Raw genomic sequence first — 23614 nt, 5'->3', positions numbered from 1 at the left:
AAATTTCCCTTTAGCTCTAGGCTGAATCTCTCCTTCCTTAGTTTCCATCCATCGCTTCTTGTCCTGTGGCAGTCCTTCACGAACAGGAAGACTGCTAATGTGTTTCTGCTTAGCCTTCTCCTCTTTGGGTTAAACATGCCAAAATCTTATTCATATTGCTATTGCAACTTTCATTGTCTTGACATTAGGGTTCAAATATATCCCAAACCCATCCAGATGTGGTCTCCTACTCTGTTTACCTAACACTGCAGGTGCTGAAGAAATGTCTAGTGTTTAAAGTATGCAGGCTTGTAATAAAAGAGAGAGAAAATGCAAAAATAATTGCTTTCCAAGCACTTTCTAGCATCAAAGTAGTATAAATGCTTAGAATACAATAGATATAAATAGTGAGAGAATAGAATAGAATAGAATAGAATAGAATAGAATAGAATAGAATAGAATAGAATAGAATAGAATAGAATAGAATAGAATAGAATAGAATAGAATAGAATAGAATAGAATAGAATAGAATAGAATAGAATAGAAGGGACCTTGGAGGTCTTCTAGTCCAGCCCCCTGATGAAGCAGGAGAACCTATAATGTCAAAGACAGGTGAATGTCCAGTATCTTCTTAAAAATTTCCAGTAATGGAGCACCCACGATTTCTGGTGGCAAGCTGTTCCACTGGTTGATTGTCCTCACTGTCAGGAGGTTTCTCCTCAATTCCAGGTTGTTTCTCTCTTTGATCAGTTTCCAACCATTGTTTCTAGCCCTTCCCTCTGGTGATTTGGTGAACAAGCTGACCCCCCCCCCCTTCTTCTTTGTGGCAGCCCCTCAGATACCACAATAAATCTATTGTGTCTCCCCCGTTTCTTCTTTTCTTTAGACTAGCCAAACTCAAGTGCTGCAGCTGTTCTTCGTATGTTTTAGTCTCCAGGCCTTGGATCATCTTAGTTGCTCTTCTCTGAACTTTTTCCAAACTCTCAACATCTTTTTTGTGATATGATGATCAAAATTGGCTGCAGCATTCCAAGTGTGGCCTCACTAGGGCCTTATAAAGTGGTACTAATACTTCATGTTATCTTGATTCTATGCCTCTGTTTATGTAACCCAGGATTGTGTTAGCTCCAAGTAACCAAGCAGGAGATCCTATATGATTCTGGACAAATGGCTATCCAGTCTCTTCTTAAAAGTCTCCAGTGATGGAGCACCTACAACCCACAATGGAGGCAAGCAGTTCCACTGATTAATTGTTCTCACTGTCAAAAAAATTCTCCTTAGTTCCAGGTTGCTTCTCTCCTTGGTTAGTCTCCATCCGTTGCTTCTTGTCTTGCCTTGAGGCACTTTGGAGAATAGCTTGACTCCCTCTTCTTTGGGGCAGCCCCTGAGATTTTGGAAGATAGCTATCATGTCACCCCACCACCACCACCACCTCCATCCTTCTCTTCATTAAACTAAGGTAAAGGTAAAGGTTCCCCTGCACATGCGTGCTAGTCGTTTCCAACTCTAGGGGCCGGTGCTCATCTCCGTTTCAAAGCCGAAGAGCCAGCGCTTGTCCGAGGACGTCTCCGTGGTCATGTGGCCAGCATGACTAGACACCAAAGGCGCACGGAACACTGTTACCTTCCCACCGTAGTGGTCCCTATCTTTTTACTTGCATTTTTACATGCTTTCGAACTGCTAGGTTAGCAGAAGCTGGGACGAGTAACAGGTGTTCACTCTGTTATGCGGCACTCAGGATTCGACCCGCCAAACGTCCGATCTTCAGATCGACAAGCTCAGCATCCTAACCCACTGAGCCACCGCGACCCTTCATTAAACTAGACATGCCCAATTCCAGCAATCATTCTTCATTCATTTTAGCCTCCAGTCCTCTAATCATCCTTGTTGCTTCTTTGAACTCTTTCTAGAGTCTCGAAATCTTTTTTTTATTGCAGCAACCAAAACTAGATACACGCATCCTGAATGTGGATCTGCTTCACAGTCTTCTCCATGAATTGTGGGTGCTCTTTGGCAAAGGATCAGTTGCCAGGGAAAGGAGTAGGGCCCACATCTTGAAAATTAAGATGTCCCATGATCCTGTCTGTTTGTAGGCTTGTGACTTCCTGAATGACTAAAATAAAAATGTTTTGGTCCAGCTTGAAATGTGACAATGTCACCTTTAGGACACAAGGTTTGGAGAAGGCAGGAGGGAAGAACTGCTCCTTCCTCCACAGACCATCTTCCCATGATAGGTCAGTTGTCCTCTTTAGGGACTGTGGTTCTGGTGCAGAGCTTGGAAGGATGTTCTCAGAGCTTCTCAGCAGGTCAAAGCCCAATAATGCAGGAGGAGAAATGCATTCTGCTCCCCCAGCTCAACAATCTAACTCATCTCACCCTATACTTAATTCTAATTTCTCCACATGCCCATTTCTCTCTTCCCAGCTGTCCATTTTCTTCCTGATGGATTCCCACAACCAAACACAGGAGACAGAATTTATCTTCCTGGCATTCTCCATATTCCAGAGGCACCACGTCCACTTTTTCTTGGTGTTCCTGGCTGCCTATCTGGTCACTCTGTTGGGCAATCTCATGATCATAACCCTGGTTGTCCTGGATTCCCATCTTCACATCCCCATGTACTTCTTCCTCAGCCAGCTCTCCTGCTTGGATGTTTGCCTTTCTTCTGTGGTGGTACCAAAGATCTTGGTGAACCTCTTACGGCAGGAATACACCATTTCTTACAACCAGTGCCTGGCACAAACCTTCTTCCTGATTGGCTTTGCGGGATGTGAGCCGGCATTGCTGGCCATCATGGCCTATGACCGCTATGCTGCCATCTGCCAACCTTTGCACTATGCCCACCTGATGAGGGGAACGTTGTGCATCCAGCTGTCTGTGGCCATTTGGCTCTGGGGCTTCCTGGATTCGGCCATCCACGTTGCCCTGGCCTCCAGGTTGGACTTTTGTGGAAACAACAATCTTCCTCACATTTTTTGTGATGTCCCCCCATTCCTAAAAATTACCTGCAGTGATTCCTGGGTCAACGAATTGACCAATCACGTCACCAGCATCTTTGTGGGCCTTGTCCCTGTTCTCTTCATCATCCTCTCCTATTTCTACATTTTGGTCTCCATTTTGCAGATTCATTCAAACACAGGCAGGCGCAAAGCCTTCTCCACCTGTGCATCACACCTTGCTGTCGTAATTGTCTGCCTTGGAAATGCTTTTGTCAACTACAACCAGCCCAGTGCTGGCTACTCTCTAGAGGTGGACACCTTGATCTCCACCATGTTTTGCATCATCAACCCCCTGCTGAACCCTTTGATCTACAGCCTGCGCAACAAGGAGGTGAAGGCAGCCATGAAGAAGATTCTTGTCTGCCAGAAGATGGCCTAGCCTTCATTTGGGGCCGTGTGTGTGTTGTTGAATTTCATGTGTTTCTGCTCCCCAAGAAAAATGATAGCCGTGCATGTGAACTGCAGTAGACTATCTTAGGGCGCTTGCGAAACCACTCTCAGGAAGAGAAAAGATATGGAGATGGTTGTAAGATCGTGAGTACAGGAAGTCCTCGGCTTACGACAATTGAGCCCCAATTTTTTGTTGCTAAGTGACAGATGAGAGACTGTATAAATTGGATTAATAAAGTAAACATAAATAAAAATATTCCCAAACTGTTAGGTTTTATTCCTCTTTGTCTCCAAATCCAGATGTAAAAGGACAATGGTGAAGGATGGGGGAATTTCCAAATGTCTGGGGTCATTGGTGCTTTCTGAGATTGTTTTCTTGCAGATGTTTTTTACCTAACTAGGGTATATCATTAGTACTAGGAGGATGAGGAAGAGGAAGAGGAGGAGGAGGAGGAGGAGGAGGAGGAGGAGGACTGTGGGGTCCTTGGTGCCCTCTGAGCTTGGTTATTTTCTTGAAGATGTTTTGTGACCCAACTAGGGAACATCATCAGTGCTAGTCGGGAATGCTAGAAGCAAATTCCCCTCCCTTCTAACACTGATGATTTTACCAAGTTTGGTAATGATTCATCTCCAAGAAAACCACCATGCTCAGAGAGCACCAAGGACCTCACAGTTCAACCTACAAATATTCTCTTGTATCCATTTCCATATCATATTGGGAGCATCTCAGAAGTAGTTGGTTATCCCCTCTGAAATACTGATCTAAGCCAGATCCTGGACTAATCCAGTAGTGCTAATCTTCTATTCTGAAGTTCTGCAAGAAAACAATGATCTTGGCTTTAGCTTGGAGCAAGGGATGAGCCCAACCAAACACAAGGTCACCTGTAACAGGTCCATGGGGTTCCTACAATGAGGTTGGAGAAATCATTGCAATTCCCTTCAACCAAGGCTTCTGGTGTCCAATTGTCTATGATTTTACTTTCCCCATGTTTTTCTTGTGTTGCACTTGTACTTTGGTCTGTGACCGCAAATAAATATAACTAAGAGGTTGGAGAAATATTGTCACTTCGTCATCCTGACCGCCATGTAGTAGATCTTAATAACAGCTCTAGCCCATGTTTGGTTGGGTTTGTTCCTGATAAAGCCCCAGTGATGCTCCAAGCGTCTCTTTTTTCATTTCATCCTCCTCAACTCTTCTGTAAACCATGGGTATTGATGGGATCCACAAGACAAGAAAGGTCACATAGGAGCACCCCGATCCAGTGCCCCAGTGGCCCTCTTGTTCCAACCAATAACCAAGACCTCACATGGAGGGTAGAGCAGACCACTAGGAATGGTCTTCAGTTCCCTCCCACACCTATCCGGGTCCATCAGTGAGGCCAATCTAATAGATCCCGTCTCCCTGAGGTGAGGCCAATCTAATAGATCCCGTCTCCCTGAGGTGAGGCCAATCTAATAGATCCTGTCTCCCTAAGGTGAGGCCAATCTAATAGATCCCATCTCCCTGTGATGGACAATAGCACTGGTGAACCTTGTGGTAATCAGAATGTGATCTGACCATGACAGAACTCAAAGTTCTCCCAGTTGCAGATCACATTGCCCTTCCAGGTAAACCAGACAGGAGACGCAACAAGATGAGTGAATTTATTACAAGGCGACATTAACAGAATCTTGAAAGTCTCAACACACAAACTTCCCATCACCATTTTTAACCATCTGATCCATTAGCGGAGATCTTTCCTAAGTTTCTTCCTCTGACTGTTAAGCAAGAGAGGCGTCTCCTGCCTCTCTTCTCTGATGGTTTCTAGATGGCATCTCTTCCCCTCCTTCCTTCCCCAAGGTCATTCACACGTGCCATTACACCACTGCTCTGACAGGAAAGCCAAATCAAGTACGTGACCACCATCCCATGTCAAGACCTAGGATGACCTAGGATAGGCCAATGGTTGTCATGATAGCCATGAAGTCCTGAGTCACACCTGACCCCAGAGAGAGGACAGATGGACGTGCTCTAAGGCCATAAATCTGGGGTATTCCACTTCTAATCCAGAAATGGCATCAGGAAACTTAGTCAGTTTAAGGAACAGGAGCTCACATCAGGCAACCTGTGTAGTAGTGTCCATAAGAAACTTTCAGATGACAATCGCCATACTTCCACCTGTCAGGAGCAAGAAACAAGCAGCTGGAATAGAGTTTAAAAGTACTACAAGTTTATTTCATGCTACCTATGCCTAACCCAAGAGACGGCTCTACACATGGACATCACCAGACGGTCAACACAGAAATCAGATTGACTATATGCTCTGCAACCAAAGATGGAGAACCTCTATACAGTCAGTAAAAACAAGACCAGGAGCTGACTGTGGCTCAGACCATGAGCTTCTCCTTGCAAAGTTTAAGCTTAAACTGAAGAAAGTAGGGAAAAGCACTAGACCACTCAGGTATGAATTAAATCATATCCCTGTTGGATATACAGTAGAGGTGACAAATAGATTTAAGGAATTAGATCTGATAGACAGAGTGCCTGAAGAACTATGGACAGAGGTTCGCGACATTGTACAACAGGTAGCAACCAAAACCATCCCAAAGAAAAAGAAATGCAAGAAAGCAAAATGGCTGTCTGAGGAAGCTTTGCAAATAGCTAAGGAAAGGAGGGAAGCGAAAGGCAAGGGAGAAAAACATAGATATGCCCAATTGAATGCAGAATTCCAGAGAATAGCTAGAAGAGATAAGAATGCCTTCTTAAATGAACAGTGCAAAGAAATAGAAGAAAACAATAGAATAGGGAGGACCAGAGATCTTTTCAAGAAAATTGGAGAGATGAAGGGAACGTTTAATGCAAAAATGGGCATGATAAAGGACCAAAATGGCAGGGACCTAACAGAGGCAGAAGAGATTAAGAAGAGGTGGCAAAATTACACAGAAGAACTATACAAGAATGAGCTTAATGTCCCTGATAATCACAATGAGGTGGTCACTGACCTCGAGCCAGACATCCTAGAATGTGAAGTGAAGTGGGCCTTAGAAAAGCTGAGCAACAACAAAGCTAGTGGAGGTGACAGTATTCCAGCTGAGCTATTCAAAATCTTAAAAGAGAGTGCAGTAAAAGTGCTACACTCAATTTGCCAGCAAATTTGGAAAACTCAACAGTGGCCACAGGATTGGAAAAGATCAGTTTACATTCCAATTCCAAAGAAAGGCAGTGCCAAAGAATGTTCAAACTATCGCACCATTGCACTCATTTCTCATGCTAGTAAAGTCATGCTTAAAATCCTACAAGCTAGACTTCAGCAGTATGTGGATCGAGAACTACCAAAAGTACAGGCAGGATTTCGAAGAGGCAGAGGAACTAGAGATCAAATTGCCAACATACGCTGGATCATGGAGAAAGCTAGGGAGTTCCAGAAAAACATCTACTTCTGCTTCATTGACTATGCTAAAGCCTTTGACTGTGTGGATCATAACAAACTGTGGCAAGTTCTTAAAGAGATGGGAGTACCAAACCATCTGCGGGTCAAGAAGCAACAGTGAGAACTGGACATGGAACCGCTGATTGGTTCAAAATTGGGAAAGGAGTCCGGCAAGGCTGTATACTGTCGCCCTGCCTATATAACTTATATGCAGAGCACATCATGAGAAAGGCAGGGCTAGATGAATCAAAAGTTGGAATTAAGATTGCCGGAAGAAATATCAACAACCTAAGATACGCAGATGATACCACTCTAATGGCAGAAAGTGAAGAAGAACTAAAGAGCCTCTTGTTGCGGGTGAAGAAGGAGAGTGCAAAACTTGGGTTGAAACTTAACATTAAGAAAACCAAGATCATGGCATCTGGCCCTCTCAATTCCTGGCAAATAGATGGGGAAGAAATGGAGGTAGTGACAGATTTTATTTTCCTGGGCTCCAAGATCACTGCAGATGGGGACTGTAGCCAAGAAATTAAAAGACGCTTGCTCCTGGGGAGGAAAGCCATGGCAAATCTAGACAGCACACTAAAAAGCAGAGACATCACCCTGTCAACAAAAGTGCGTATAGTCAAGGCTATGGTCTTCCCAGTTGCAATGTATGGCAGTGAAAGTTGGACCATAAGAAAGGCTGAGCGCCTAAGAATTGAGGCCTTTGAACTATGGTGCTGGAGAAGACTCCTGCGAGTTCCTTGGACTGCAAGGCGATCAAACCGGTCAGTCCTAGAGGAGATCAATCCTGACTGCTCTTTAGAAGGCCAGATCCTGAAGCTAAAACTCAAATACTTTGGCCACCTAATGAGAAGGAAGGACTCACTGGAGAAGAGCCTAATGCTGGGAAAGATCGAGGGCAATAGAAGAAGGGGACGACAGAGAATGAGGTGGCTGGATGGAGTCACTGAAGCAGTAGGCGTGAGCTTAAATGGACTCCAGAAGATGGTAGAGGACAGGAAGGCCTGGAGGAATGTTGTCCATAGGGTCGCGATGGGTCGGACACGACTTCGCAGCTAACAACAACAACAATGCCTAAGAAATGGTATCCTTGTCTCAGCTCCTGCCCACCTAGCAGTTTGAAAGCATGCAAATGCAAGTAGATAAATAGGTACCACTTTGGTGTGAAGGTAACAGCATTCCATCTGCCTTTTGCTTATAGGCATGTTGGCCACAAGACCACAAAAATGTCTTCTGACAACGCAGTGAGCACGGATCCCTAGAGTCGGACACAACCGGACATAAGAAAACCTTCACCTTTGTACACAAGAATCTGATCTACTAACGGTCAAGGAGAATTGGCAGCAGATAAGAGTCAATGGAATTCACAGAGGACTGGGCTTAGGTCTTTCCAAAACTGGTGATGCATTTGACCCTTCCCTCAGGCTCTGTCTACATCATCCCTGCTCCAGACTTTTGGCTGAAGGCACACATGAAAAAAATTCTGGCTAGAGGAGTGAAGGAGAAGAGCTGCTGATGCCTCTACCTTGTGGAGCGTTCTGCCACCGGAGATGAGTACTTCCCCCACCCTTTTGGTCCTCCGGAAGGATGTCAAAACCTGGTTTTGCTGATTGGCTTGAGGCCCAAAGGTGGGGCACTCACCACTGGAGGTGGTTGATGAGGTATGATGAAGATCTCATTCCCATGCCGTCCCTCTCCTTGGTTCTAGATTTATATGAAGCTTTCAATTTTTTATATTTGTCTTTTTAGAGTTTAGAAGAGTCCCCTTATCAGGGAGGTGGGCAGCACATGAATTGAGCAAATAAATAGTTGAACCCCACTGGACGCATTTCCACGTTCCTGACCTCTCGTTCACAGCCTTTGCCTTTTATCCCAAAGTTTAAAGCCAGCTTCTCCCAAGTGAGAAGTATGTTAGATACTTTGTTCTTCCGCTTTCTGATGAACGTCATCTCCAGGGACGTGTTAGCTGCCATAAAAATGTTGCCTCTCTTTTCTTGCAAGCATTTGGCTCCGTGTGTGGCACAGGATGAGCGTAGGGCAGAGACGGGTCATCCAATGTCTAAAGGAGGCTGAGAGCAAGAAGCCGAGATCCTCCTCAAGGTAGTAAAGTCTACTGTGGAGTTTGCAAGAGGGAGGAAAAAGGAAGGAGCTCGCATTTACCAATTTCAGCCAGGAGCTTCTCACCAGGCAAGGAAGACAAGGAGCAAAGAAATCTCAGATCAACCTGGAGAAAAGGTATGGGGGGGAGAGGGAGATGAATGCATGGACTAACCCTTTGAGATGCACCTCAGCTCCAGCCGTCATCTGGACGATGCGTAAATTGCACGTTGCTAGTGAGAAGAAGCTTGGCCCTTTTTCATGCCTGATGGGGCAAAGCTTTCTCTTCCGCTGCCCTCAAAAAGAGAATTGTTCGTGGAATAAGCTGCACACGTTGAGGAGAAATTGGGAAAGGCTTTTATCTTGGGGGTGCAGTAGGCGAGCCCGGGAGGGGAGGAGGGCAGGAGAGAGTCCAGAGGATGAGCTGATGGACATCTGGATCAGGATGTCCCCAAAAGACAACTGGAGTTTCTTGAGGTTTTTCTTTTTTCTTTGAAAATATTTCTCATCCAAGAACCTTCTTCAGTTCCTCAGCCTTCTTCAGAACCGAAGAAGCTTCTTGGATGAGAAGCAAAACGTTTTCAAGGGGGGGAAAAAAACTTAGAACGTCCACGTGCCTTTTGAAAAGCACCTTTGGGATGATCGAGAATCTCTGAAGATGTCTGGATCTGGAGAGAGGAGAGTCAAAGAGACGGTGTGTGATGCAAGGGTGAATAATGTGGATAAGCTAAAAACCTGTGGTTGAAAGTAATAAATAGGTCTTTACGGAACGTTAAAAATGAAAATTACTAGTTTAAGCAAGAGATAGCAGACACAAAGAGGAAGAGAGAGGAAGCATTAAATACTGAAATAAAAAGAAATTTTGATGACTCCATAAAAAAAATAAAAAAAACTGAAAACTAGCAAAAAGGAAGGATATCGTATTGTATCCTTAATTTGTCAACATATAGAGGGTGAGAAGTTAAGTAGACGGGATGTGTATTTTGAATGTTAGATTTTGTGAGGAATGGTGATAGATGAATTGGGAGTGTATGAAAAATCTTGGGAATGATAAATATCAAACCTTAAATCTAAATGTTAGTGGAAATTAAAACTGAAAAATCGATTAGGTCGTTGATTGCCTAAAAGATTGTACGTTAAAACAACTAGAATATGTGTAAACTAAAAACTATGGATATATGTAAGAAAGTTATTTTCTGCGTGATTGAGAAGGGAAAACTTGTCTTTTAATTTACAAATAGACAGTATATATGAAGGGAAAAAGGGAGGAATGTTTGTGGTTGCAATCTGAAATCTGTACCAATGACATCTGTATGCAATTGAATGACTACTACTCAGCCACCACGTTGCTTTTCAAGTATGTGAATGTAATATTAGAAAATCAATAAAATTTGTACAAAAAAACCACAAAGAGACGGTGTGAGGATCAGAAGGGGGAAAGTAGTTTATTAATTAAGCAAAGAAAGAACGTCTTCTGATCTCTCCCAGATGCAAAATTACACTCTGAAAATGAGGATTAGAGTGAACGGGACAAGCTTTAGGCACTGTTGGTTTTGCAGCAGAAATCTCCTTCTGATCGACACTTCTCCTCCGACATTTCTCCTCCTTGAAATGGTCTTATTCCACCTCTAATTCCATCCCAGTCATGTTGGATGGGTGACCCCGGAGAAAATCCTTCCCCTCTTCTGGCTTCCTAGCAGTCCGAGTGGATGTATGCAATGATGGGCTAGTTTCCATCGTGGCTTTGGGACCTTTTGCTGCTGGATAGGCCATTGGTGAGGTTGTGATTTCAGGGACTGCACGCACCCAAAAATGGGAAGAAGCTGGTAACCTGCCTTAAAAAAATCGTGCTGTACAAGCAAAGACTTGTGAGTGATCGGAGGTGGCTTGTAGCTTCACACCATGAAAAGGTTATAATTTCTGACCTGTTGAAACCCTCTCAAATGCTGGGAGCACAAATCTCTTCTTGGGGCTGCAGGAATATGTGCACCGCAATCAGAGTTCCTCTCCCAATAATCTGCTCTATCTGTTAAGACTTCTTCATTAGTATCACTCCTAGTAAATTCTGTGTGGCTTACTTCCTTATGCCAGCCCCCTCTGTTTAGTTTTCATTTGGGGGATGAACTCTTTGGGTAAACTCCCCAAAACAGGGGAAGGGTCTTAGATGAACGCAGCCCATGGAAGGAATCCTGCTGTTCATTTCCAGCTGTGTCCAACAATCCTCATTCTGCATCTTTGCACAATGGGGAAACACCAGGTCATTCATAGCATGCATGCCAAGTGGCTTTTGGGGAGAGTTAATTGGAGGAACACAGCTGTAACAAACTTTCCACCTCACTGAAAGGAGCCCATAAGCATCTCCAGAAACGTCTCTCCTACCTGACGATAATTTTATTCATGCAAAGCATTGTTAAAATATTCCACTTGGGGAATGATTGGTGGCTCACTAATGCTTCTGAAGCTTCGTATTCATGCTGTGGTTTGAAATCAGTGGCTACTTCTGAATTCTGCTGAACTCCAACCTTGTCCTCCACAGTTTGATGGACCTCATGGAAGGGGGCAATCAGACCCTGCAGGTGACCGAATTCTTGTTCCTGGGTTTCTCTGGCGTGCCCAGAGGACAACCTTTCTTCTTTCTGCTCTTCCTGACCATCTACCTCATCACCTTGGTGGCCAACTCAGTCATGCTCATCTTGATTCAGCTGGATTCACGCCTCCACAGCCCGATGTACTATTTCCTCAGCCATTTGTCCAGCTTAGACATCTGCTACTCCTCGGTCACGATCCCAAAGATCCTGGTGAACCTCTTGCGCCAGCAACCCACCATTTCCTACAATGAGTGCATGGCCCAGATGTTCTTCCTCATGACATGTGCTGGATCTGAGTGCGCCATGCTGGCTGTGATGGCCTATGACCGCTATGCGGCCATCTGTGAACCTTTGCACTATTCTCAACTCATGAGTAGGGAGGTGAGAGTCCCGCTGGCTACGGTTTCATGGGTCTGGGGCCTCCTCGACTCAGCCGTTCACACTGCCCTGGCCACCAGTTTGCTCTTCTGTGGAGCCAACGAGGTCCATCACATCTTCTGCGATGTCCCGCCACTCTTGAAAATTGCTTGCAGCGACACGTATGTCAATGAGATGGCTCTTCACACAGCGAGTGTCTTTGTGGGTCTGATCCCTTTCCTCCTGGTTGTCATTTCCTACGTCTACATCTTATCTACAATTCTGAAGATCCCTTCTAACACTGGAAGGAGAAAGACCTTCTCCACTTGTGCTGCCCACTTGGTTACAGTCATTGTCTACTTTGGCATGGCCAACTTGAATTACAACCGTCCGAGTGAGGGCTACTCCTTGGGGGTGGACACCCTGGTCTCCACCCTGTATTGTATCGTCACCCCCATGCTGAACCCCCTAATCTACAGCCTCCGAAACAAGGAGGTCAAGAGGGCCCTACAAAAACTTCTGAGCATTCAGGAGAAGGAAGATGCATCGCCTGGAAAGCAATGAAGGAAAAACTAGAGTTTCTTCCTAACCCTCTCTGTTTATCCTTGTCTGTAAAGTAGTAACAGTTGAAGGGGAAATATACAGGGGAAAGAAGATTGGGAGATTCTATGGCGTTCCACTGGTTAATTGTTCTCAGTCAACAAATCTTTCCAATTTTTGTGCATACAATAATCTCACTGCAGTTATCACGAACAAAAAACAATTTCTGTAATTTTTTCCCAGTTGTTTGTCCATCAGACCTCTGGTGTCAGGCAAGAATATCCGATGTTAGCATTTTAAACTAATTGGAGAATGTGATTTATGATGATGTGTTCAGGGGAGGAGAATTCAGATTTTGGCTTCCAATATGTACGGGCCGAAGCGATGCAATTATATGAAAAGATTCTTTAAGGTGAACAATGCCTTGAAGTTCTTTGAAGTATTGTATTTGTGAGAACCATGACATTTGGGCTTAATTGTATGTTAATATTAATCTTTAAAATCCTCTGAATTCCTACGCTGGTATATCACCAACATCATTTTGTTAAAAAAATCATTTTAAAGTTTATAACATACTGTAGCATAAATTTCAATCCTTCCATTCAGCTATTTTCGCACTGTTTCATCCGTATCTTACAACTAACCATTGTTTGCACTTGTTCTTCTGTTTCAAATTTCAAATGAAAAGGTTTAGACATTTTATCAATTACACTTTCATCATTGGTACACAATTCTGTTTCAAACTTAGTCAAACCTGTGGATTATTTTGTCTAGTTGAAATCTTTCTAATAACTTTAAATTAAAAAAACACTGACAACTATATTCCTCTACCACCAGTTCTTCTCTGGATTTTATTTTACATTCCCCTTGACAAAACTTTGGTGATAAGTTAGCTATTTGTGTTGGCCCATTATTTCTCCTCTACAAAATGCTTATCTAAATAAAATAAAATCTTTGAAATTCTTTATACTGCAGTGTTTATTTGAGCCCAAAATCTCTCCCTCAAATTGTCATCCAGACATTCCTTCAATGTGATTTGCACTAACCCTGACCACACAGTCACCCATCCTGGATAGGCAGCAGTGGACGTAATTGTATTGAACACCATTGGGCAGAGAAGAGCTTGTAACTGTTGACGTTTCCATAATGGCAAATAAGTGATTCCAAATAAGTGATGTAATGGGCACATCTGGATTATGTAGAAGATAGAATCATAGGGCTAAAAAGGATCTCAGGGGTCTTCTAGTCCAACCCCTACTCAAGGCAGGAGACCCTATAACATTCTGGACAAATAGTTGTCCAACCTTTTCTTGAAAACAACCAATGATTCAGGACTCACAACTCTGGAAGGAAAGCTGATCTATCTATCATCCATCCAACCATCCATCTATTCATCTATCCATCTATTCATCTATCTGTATCTCTTGGTCTACCTATCTATCTATCTATCTATCTATCTATCTATCTATCTATCTATCTATCTATCTCTCATCTATCTATCTATCTATCATCTATCTATCATCTATCTACCTATCTACTCTGTCTTTCTGCCTGTTGTCTGTCTGTCTGTCTGTCTATCTGTCCATCTGTCTGTCTGTCTGTCTGTCTGTCTATCTATCTATCTATCTATCTATCTATCTATCTATCTATCTATCTATCTATCTATCTATCTATCTACCTACCTACCTACTGACCATCCGTCTCTCTCTCTCTCTCTCTCTCTCTCTCTCTCTCTCTCTCTCTCTCTATCATTTATCTATCTATCATCTATCTACCTATCTACTGACTCTGTCTGTCTGTCTGTCTGTCTGTCTGCCTGCCTGCCTGCCTGCCTATCTATCTATCTATCTATCTATCTATCTATCTATCTATCTATCTATCTATCTATCTATCTATCTATCTATCTATCTATCTATCTATCTACCTACCTACCTACCTACCTACCTACCTACCTACCTACCTATCTATCTATCTATCTATCTATCTATCTATCTATCTATCTATCTATCTATCTATCTATCTCTATCTACCTATCATCTATCTATCATCTATCTATCTATCTATCTATCTATCTATCTATCTATCTATCTATCTATCTATCTATCTATCTATCTATCTATCCATTGACTCTGTCTGTCTGTCTGTTGTCTGTCTGTCTATCTATCTGTCTGTCTATCTGTCTGTCTGTCTCATCTATCTACATATCTATAACTATATACCAACTTTCTAATGTATTTATATAATCATAGGGTTGGAAGGGACCTTAGAGGTCTTCTAGTCCAACCCCATGCTAAAGGCAGGAGACATTACACCTTCCCAGCCAAATGATAACCATAGCTAATTAATTCCCAGCACAAAGGTGATGGGAGCAGGAGAAAAGGGCCTCTTTGAGTAATGTCTTCATTCACAAGGAACAATTTTGAGTAGAATAGAGCTGGAAGGGTCCTTGGTCCAACCCCCTGGTCAAGCAGGAGAACCTATGCCATCTCAGACAAATGGCTGTCCAGTCTCTTCTTAAAAACCTCCAGTGATGAAGCACCCACAGCTTCTGGAGGCAACGTCTGTTCCCCTGTTGATTGTCCTCACTGTCAGGAAGTTTCTCCTTAATTCCAGGTTGCTTCTCTCTTTGACCAGTTTCCAACCATTGTTGGATTAATGTTTTTACAAGCAAGAATGTAAAATTCTGGTAAGGACCACTTCTAACCAGTCAGAGATGAGAATTGGCCAAAGAATTGAAATTTAATAACCTGAAAACTCATTATAATGTTAAACAAACAAACCACAGAATGGAGATGACTCAAGGAGCTCTCTGGCCGTGACCCCACATGGCAGAAGTTCCAGCACGCCACAAAACAGAGCAGAGATGCCCATCTGCACAGCTCCCCCGCTCCATGGAGAACAAAAGCCTTGGCTGCTAAGCCTCCATGTAATCTTTCAAGCTATTCTCCAAAGCCCCCGAAGGCAGGACGAGAAGAAAGGGATGGAAACTAATCGAGGATAGAAGCAACCTGGAATTAAGGAGAAATTACCTAACAGTGAGAACAATTAACCAACCAGTGGAACAACCTGCCTCCAGAAGCTGTGGGTGCTCCGACACTGGAGGCTTTCAATAATAGATCGGACAACCATTTGTCTGACATGGTATTGGGTCTCCTGCCTGAGCAGTGGGGTGGACTAGATGACCTCCAAGGTCCCTTCCTACTCCGTTATTCTGTTCCGTGTGGATCTCGGCCTACCTTCCCGGCTCCCAGCCTTTCTTCAAAAGTTCCAAAGTTTCCATCAAGAAACTCCCAGATGGGATGCATGCAGACACTTTGTTTTTCTCCTCTCTGACGCAAGCCATCTCCAGGGACATGCTAGATGCGACATAAACTATTGTCTTTTTCTTCAGCAATAGCAACACCACTTAGATTTGTCTCCCGCCCCTTAGGTCTTTACAGCACTCTCTGGGGAGTTTACAATGTCGAAGCGTTATTAGCCTGTTGCCACCAACACTCAGGGTCCTTTGACCGTCTTCAGAAGAATGGAAGGCTGAGTCAACCTGGAGTCCCCTCCGGATTGAACTCCTGGCAGTGGGCAGAGTCAGCCTGCAGTAGTGTCTTTTAACACTGCGCCAACCTGGGGATCTTGCAAGCAGCAGAAAAAGGAGAAAGAGAAGAATTCCACAGCTGCCACTTTCATCCTGGAGACTCTGACAAGGTGAGGAACACAAAGGGGTGAAGGGACTTCAAATCCAGCAAGAGGGAGAGTGTGGGGGGAGATGAATGCGCCCACAAACCATTTCAGGTGCACCCCAACACCAGCCCTTGTTAGGAAGGCGCCTAAATTGTGTGTTGCTTGAGAGAAGAAGCTTACTTTATTTTTGTCATGCCTGGGGGAGCAAAGCTTTCTCTCCCCATGTTCTTTCCTTCCCCGCCCCACCCAGAAAAGAGAAAAGGTCCTGTCAGAAGAATAATCTGGGGTTCCAACTCTTAATCTAATGATCAACACTGATTGGAGGGACATGTCTCTAATTACAACCCTCTTGAATTGAATCCATTAACCCAGAACATCTCTCCTACCTGATACTTTTTTTATATTCATGCAAAACATTGCTTAATTATTCCAGGTGGCCTTGGGGAAGTCCTGTGGTTCACTCCTACTTCTGAAGCTTCTTCTTCATGTTGTGGTTTGAAACCAGCAGCTATGCAGGAATTCTATAGATCGATGGACGTCATGGAAGGTGTCAATCAGACCCTGCAGGTGACCGAATTCTTGTTCCTGGGTTTCTCTGGCGTGCCCAGAGGACAACCTTTCTTCTTTCTGCTCTTCCTGACCATCTACCTCATCACCTTGGTGGCCAACTCAGTCATACTCATCTTGATCCAGCTGGATTTGCGCCTCCACAGCCCGATGTACTATTTCCTCAGCCATTTGTCCAGCTTAGACATCTGCTACTCCTCGGTCACGATCCCAAAGATCCTGGTGAACCTCTTGCGCCAGCAACCCACCATTTCCTACAATGAGTGCATGGCCCAGATGTTCTTCTTCATGACATGTGCTGGATCTGAGTGCGCCATGCTGGCTGTGATGGCCTATGACCGCTATGCGGCCATCTGTGAACCTTTGCACTATTCTCAACTCATGAGTAGGGAGGTGAGAGTCCCACTGGCTACGGTTTCATGGGTCTGGGGCCTTCTCAACTCAGCTGTTCACACTGCCCTGGCCACCAGTTTGCTCTTCTGTGGAGCCAACGAGGTCCATCACATCTTCTGCGATGTCCCGCCACTCTTGAAAATTGCTTGCAGCGATACGTATGTCAATGAGATGGCTCTTCACACAGCGAGTATCTTTGTGGGTCTGATCCCTTTCCTCCTGGTTGTCATTTCCTACGTCTACATCTTATCTACAATTCTGAAGATCCCTTCTAACACTGGAAGGAGAAAGACCTTCTCCACTTGTGCTGCCTACTTGGTTACAGTCATTGTCTACTTTGGCATGGCCAACTTGAATTACAACCGTCCGAGTCAGGGCTACTCCTTGGGGGTGGACACCCTGGTCTCCACCCTGTATTGTATCATCACCCCCATGCTGAACCCCCTAATCTACAGCCTCCGAAACAAGGAGGTCAAGAGGGCCCTACAAAAGCTTCTGAGCATTCAGGAGAAGGAAGATGCATCGCCTGGAAAGCAATGAAGGAAAAACTAGATTTTCTTCCTAACCCTCTCTGTTTATCCTTGTCTGTAAAGTAGTAACAGTTGAAGGGGAAATATACAGGGGAAAGAAGATCGGGAGATTCTATGGCGTTCCACTGGTTAATTGTTCTCAGTCAACAAATCTTTCCAATCTTTGTGCATACAATAATCTCACTGCAGTTATCACGAACAAAAAACAATTTCTGTAATTTTTCCCCAACTGTTTGTCCATCAGACCTCTGGTGTCAGGCAAGAATATCCGATGTTAGCATTTTAAACTAATTGGAGAATGTGATTTATGATGATGTGTTCAGGGGAGGAGAATTCAGATTTTGGCTTCCAATATGTACGGGCCGAAGCGATGCAATTATATGAAAAGATTCTTTAAGGTGAACAATGCCTTGAAGTTCTTTGAAGTATTGTATTTGTGAGAACCATGACATTTGGGCTCAATTGTATATTAATATTAATCTTTAAAATCCTCTGAATTCCTACGCTGATATATCACCAACATCATTTTATTAAGTTAAGTTAAGTTAAGTTTATTAAATTTTTATACCGCCCTTCTCCCGAAGGACTCAGGGCGGTGAACAGGGCATATAAATAGAAAATACAAAAGTTAAAAAAGGATTAAATTATTGCCCGAATTAAAACAATCAAGGTATAAAAAACATTAAAAAAACCCTAAAATTCCCCCATCAGGCCAGGCCAGCTTGTTCGAATAGATGGGTCTTTAACCCGCGCTGGAAGGAGCGAAGATCCGGTGCCATCCGGAGCTCAACCGGTAGTTGATTCCACAAAGCCGGGGTGCCCACAGAGAAGGCCCTCCCCCTGGGGGCCACCAGTCGACATTCCCTGACCGGAGGCACCCTGAGGAGGCCCTCTCTGTGGGAACGCACAGGGCGGAGGGGAGTCGACGCCGGCAGCAGGTGGTCCCCGAGGTATTCCGGACCCATGCCATGTAAGGACTTAAAAACCATCACCAAGACCTTGAACCTCACCCGGAAGACAACTGGTAACCAATGCAGCTCGCGGAGCAAAGGTGTAACATGGGAGTATCGGGAAACTCCCAAGACAACTCTCGCGGCCGCATTCTGTACCAGTTGGAGCCTCCGAGCGGTCTTCAAGGGAAGTTCCATGTAAAGAGCATTGCAGTAGTCCAGGCGAGAGGTCACGAGCGCATGAGTGACCGTACACAGGGCATCCCGGTCCAGATAGGGCCGCAAATGGCGCACCAGGCGAACCTGAGCGAAAGCCCCCCTAGTCACGGCTACTATATGATCTTCTAAGGTAAGCCGTGAATCTAGGAGGACTCCCAAGTTGCGAGCCCTATCCACGGGGGGTAAGGACTCACCCCCCATAGAAAGAGATGGAACATTTTGAATGTCCCGGGATGACGGAATGTACAGCCACTCGGTCTTGTCAGGGTTGAGCTGAAGTCTGTTCCTCCCCATCCAGACCCGAACCGCCTCCAGCCAACGGGACATCATATTAAAAAAAATCATTTTAAAGTTTATAACATAGCATAAATTTCAATCCTTCCATTCAGCTATTTTCGCACTGTTTCATCCGTATCTTACAACTAACCATTGTTTTCACTTGTTCTTCTGTTTCAAATTTCAAATGAAAAGGTTTAGACATTTTATCAATTACGCTTTCATCATTGGTACACAATTCTGTTTCAAACTTAGTCAAACCTGTGGATTATTTTGTCTAGTTGAAACCTTTCTAATAACTCTAAATAAAAAAAAACACTGACAACTATATTCCTCTACCACCAGTTCTTCTCTGGATTTTATTTTACATTCCCCTTGACAAAACTTTGGTGATAAGTTAGCCGTTTGTGTTGGCCCATTATTTCTCCTCTACAAAATGCTTATCTAAATAAAATAAAATCTTTGAAATTCTTTGTACTGCAGTGTTTATTTGAGCCCCAAATCTCTCCCTCAAATTGTCATCCAGACATTCCTTCAACGTGATTTGCACTAACCCTGACCACACAGTCACCCATCCTGGATAGGCAGCAGTGGACGTAATTGTATTGAACACCATTGGGCAGAGAAGAGCTTGTAACTGTTGACATTTCCATAATGGCAAATAAGTGATTCCTCACCCCTGGGCACATCTGGATTATGTAGAAGATAGAATCATAGGGCTAAAAAGGATCTCAGGGGTCTTCTAGTCCAACCCCTGCTCAAGGCAGGAGACCCTATAACATTCTGGACAAATAGTTGTCCAACCTTTTCTTGAAAACCACCAATGATTCAGTACTCACAACTCTGGAAGGAAAGCTGATCTATCTATCATCCATCCAACCATCCATCTATTCATCTATCCATCTATTCATCTATCTGTATCTTTTGGTCTATCTATCTATCTATCTATCTATCTATCTATCTATCTATCTATCTATCTATCATCTATCATCTATCTAACTATCTATCATCTAACTAGCTACCTAACTACTGACTTTGACTATCTATCTATCTATCTATCTATCTATCTATCTATCTATCTATCTATCTATCTATCTATCTATCTATCATCTATCTATCTATCTACCTACCTACCAAACTACCGTCCGTCCGTCTATCTATCTATCTATCATCTATCTACCTACCGACCGACCGTCTGTCTGTCTATCTATCTATCTATCTATCTATCTATCTATCTATCTATCTATCTATCTATCTATCTATCTATCATCTATCTACCTATCTACTCTGTCTGTCTGTCTGTCTGTCTGTCTATCTATCTATCTATCTATCTATCTATCTATCTATCTATCATCTATCTATCTACCTACCGACCGACCGTCCGTCTATCTATCTATCTATCTATCTATCTATCTATCTATCTATCTATCTATCTATCTATCTATCTATCATCTATCTACCTATCTACTCTGTCTGTCTGCCTGTTGTCTGTCTGTCTGTCTGTCTGTCTGTCTGTCTGTCTGTCTATCTATCTATCTATCTATCTATCTATCTATCTATCCATCTATCTATCATCTATCTACCTATCTACTGACTCTGTCTGTCTGCCTGTCTGTCTGCCTGTCTATCTGTCTGTCTGTTTCTCCCTCTCTCTCTCTCTCTCTCTCTCTCTCTCTCCACCTATCTATCTACCTATCTATTTGTCTGTCTGTCTGTCTGTCTGTCTATCTATCTGTCTGTCTGTCTGTCTGTCTATCTGTCTTAGACCTTAGAAGTCTTCTAGCCCAACCCCATGCTAAAGGTAGGAGACATTACACCTTCCCAGCCAAATGATAACCATAGCTAATTAATTCCCAGCACAAAGGTGATGGGAGCAGGAGAAAAGGGCCTCTTTGAGTAATGTCTTCATTCACAAGGACCAATTTTGAGTAGAATAGAGCTGGAAGGGTCCTTGGTCCAACCCCCTGGTCAAGCAGGAGAACCTATGCCATCTCAGACAAATGGCTGTCCAGTCTCTTCTTAAAAACCTCCAGTGATGAAGCACCCACAGCTTCTGGAGGCAACGTCTGTTCCCCTGTTGATTGTCCTCACTGTCAGGAAGTTTCTCCTTAATTCCAGGTTGCTTCTCTCTTTGACCAGTTTCCAACCATTGTTGGATTAATGTTTCTACAAGCAAGAATGTAAAATTCTGGTAAGGACCACTTCTAACCAGTCAGAGATGAGAATTGGCCAAAGAATTGAAATTTAATAACCTGAAAACTCATTATAATGTTAAAAACAAACAAACCACAGAATGGAGATGACTCAAGGAACTCTCCGGCCGTGACCCCACATGGCAGAAGTTCCAGCACGCCACAAAACAGAGCAGAGATGCCCATCTGCACAGCTCCCCCACTCCATGGAGAACAAAAGCCTTGGCTGCTAAGCCTCCATGTAATCTTTCAAGCTATTCTCCAAAGCCCCCGAAGGCAGGACGAGAAGAAAGGGATGGAAACTAATCGAGGAGAGAAGCAACCTGGAATTAAGGAGAAATTACCTAACAGTGAGAACAATTAACCAACCAGTGGAACAACCTGCCTCCAGAAGCTGTGGGTGCTCCGACACTGGAGGCTTTCAAGAATAGATCGGACAACCATTTGTCTGACATGGTATAGGGTCTCCTGCCTGAGCAGTGGGGTGGACTAGATGACCTCCAAGGTCCCTTCGTACTCCGTTATTCTGTTCCGTGTGGATCTCGGCCTACCTTCCCGGCTCCCAGCCTTTCTTCAAAAGTTCCAAAGTTCCCATCAAGGAACTCCCAAATGGGACGCATGCAGATGCTTTGTTTTTCTCCTCTCTGACGCAAGCCATCTCCAGGGACATGCTAGATGCGACATAAACTATTGTCTCTTTCTTCAGCAATAGCAACACCACTTAGATTTGTCTCCCGCCCCTTAGGTCTTTACAGCACTCTCTGGGGAGTTTACAATGTCAAAGCGTTATTAGCCTGTTGCCACCAACACTCAGGGTCCTTTGACCGTCTTCGGAAGAATGGAAGGCTGAGTCAACCTGGAGTCCCCTCCGGATTGAACTCCTGGCAGTGGGCAGAGTCAGCCTGCAGTAGTGTCTTTTAACACTGCGCCAACCTGGGGATCTTGCAAGCAGCAGAAAAAGGAGAAAGAGAAGAATTCCACAGCTGCCACTTTCATCCTGGAGACTCTGACAAGGTGAGGAACACAAAGGGGTGAAGGGACTTCAAATCCAGCAAGAGGGAGAGTGTGGGGGGAGATGAATGCGCCCACGAACTGTTTCAGATGCACCCCAACACCAGCCCTTGTTAGGAAAACACCTAAATTGTGTGTTGCTTGAGAGAAGAAGCTTACTTTATTTTTGTCATGCCTGGGGGAGCAAAGCTTTCTCTCCCCATGTTCTTTCCTTCCCCGCCCCCCCCCAGAAAAGAGAAAAGGTCCTGTCAGAAGAATAATCTGGGGTTCCAACTCTTAATCTAATGATCAACACTGATTGGAGGGACATGTCTCTAATTACAACCCTCTTGAATTGAATCCATTAACCCAGAACATCTCTCCTACCTGATACTTTTTATATATTAATGCAAAACATTGCTTAATTATTCCAGGTGGCCTTGGGGAAGTCCTGTGGTTCACTCCTACTTCTGAAGCTTCTTCTTCATGTTGTGGTTTGAAACCAGCAGCTATGCAGGAATTCTATAGATCGATGGACGTCATGGAAGGTGTCAATCAGACCCTGCAGGTGACCGAATTCTTGTTCCTGGGTTTCTCTGGCGTGCCCAGAGGACAACCTTTCTTCTTTCTGCTCTTCCTGACCATTTACCTCATCACCTTGGTGGCCAACTCAGTCATACTCATCTTGATCCAGCTGGATTCGCGCCTCCACAGCCCGATGTACTATTTCCTCAGCCATTTGTCCAGCTTAGACATCTGCTACTCCTCGGTCACGATCCCAAAGATCCTGGTGAACCTCTTGCGCCAGCAACCCACCATTTCCTACAATGAGTGCATGGCCCAGATGTTCTTCTTCATGACATGTGCTGGATCTGAGTGCGCCATGCTGGCTGTGATGGCCTATGACCGCTATGCGGCCATCTGTGAACCTTTGCACTATTCTCAACTCATGAGTAGGGAGGTGAGAGTCCCTCTGGCTACGGTTTCATGGGTCTGGGGCCTTCTCGACTCAGCTGTTCACACTGCCCTGGCCACCAGTTTGGTCTTCTGTGGAGCCAATGAGGTCCATCACATCTTCTGCGATGTCCCGCCACTCTTGAAAATTGCTTGCAGCGACACGTATGTCAATGAGATGGCTCTTCACACAGCGAGTATCTTTGTGGGTCTGATCCCTTTCCTCCTGGTTGTCATTTCCTACGTCTACATCTTATCTACAATTCTGAAGATCCCTTCTAACACTGGAAGGAGAAAGACCTTCTCCACTTGTGCTGCCCACTTGGTTACTGTCATTGTCTACTTTGGCATGGCCAACTTGAATTACAACCGTCCGAGTCAGGGCTACTCCTTGGGGGTGGACACCCTGGTCTCCACCCTGTATTGTATCATCACCCCCATGCTGAACCCCCTAATCTACAGCCTCCGAAACAAGGAGGTCAAGAGGGCCCTACAAAAACTT

The 23614-nt window shown here is 44.3% G+C and overlaps 4 protein-coding genes across 4 annotated transcripts in view; all 4 read left to right on the top strand.

The window, feature by feature from the left end:
* LOC308670409 (uncharacterized protein) overlaps window positions 1-3357 on the top strand; it is a gene marked incomplete at both ends in the record, with an annotated part of 4580 nt that extends 1223 nt beyond the window's left edge. Inside the window, one exon of the mRNA XM_081331911.1 lies at window positions 2404-3357. Within this exon, the coding sequence (XP_081188037.1) occupies window positions 2404-3357 (954 nt within the window). The remainder of the gene's footprint in view (window positions 1-2403) is intronic.
* An 8067-nt stretch (window positions 3358-11424) lies between these two features.
* On the top strand, window positions 11425-12390 carry LOC308669870 (olfactory receptor 10A6-like; the record flags this gene model as incomplete). Its single annotated transcript, XM_081330798.1, has 1 exon — window positions 11425-12390. The coding sequence occupies exon 1, from the start codon at window positions 11431-11433 to the stop codon at window positions 12388-12390; it is 960 nt and encodes a 319-aa protein (XP_081186924.1). The 5' UTR covers window positions 11425-11430.
* A 4182-nt stretch (window positions 12391-16572) lies between these two features.
* Window positions 16573-17541, top strand: LOC308669865 (olfactory receptor 10A6-like; the record flags this gene model as incomplete). The annotated part of the gene is made up of 1 exon (XM_081330793.1): window positions 16573-17541. One exon carries the CDS (start codon window positions 16573-16575, stop codon window positions 17539-17541), a length of 969 nt encoding a protein of 322 aa, XP_081186919.1.
* A 5158-nt stretch (window positions 17542-22699) lies between these two features.
* LOC308669866 (olfactory receptor 5V1-like) overlaps window positions 22700-23614 on the top strand; it is a gene marked incomplete at both ends in the record, with an annotated part of 960 nt that continues 45 nt past the window's right edge. The window contains one exon of the mRNA XM_081330794.1: window positions 22700-23614. This exon is cut by the window's right edge and continues 45 nt beyond it. Coding sequence (XP_081186920.1) covers window positions 22700-23614 — 915 coding nt within the window.

This window comes from Vipera berus, assembly GCF_964194415.1.
Source record: "Vipera berus genome assembly, chromosome: 6".
In the NCBI taxonomy this organism is placed as follows: domain Eukaryota; kingdom Metazoa; phylum Chordata; class Lepidosauria; order Squamata; family Viperidae; genus Vipera; species Vipera berus.
Note: the sequence above shows the minus strand (reverse complement) of the source record. Positions and strands in the feature narration are given on the sequence as shown.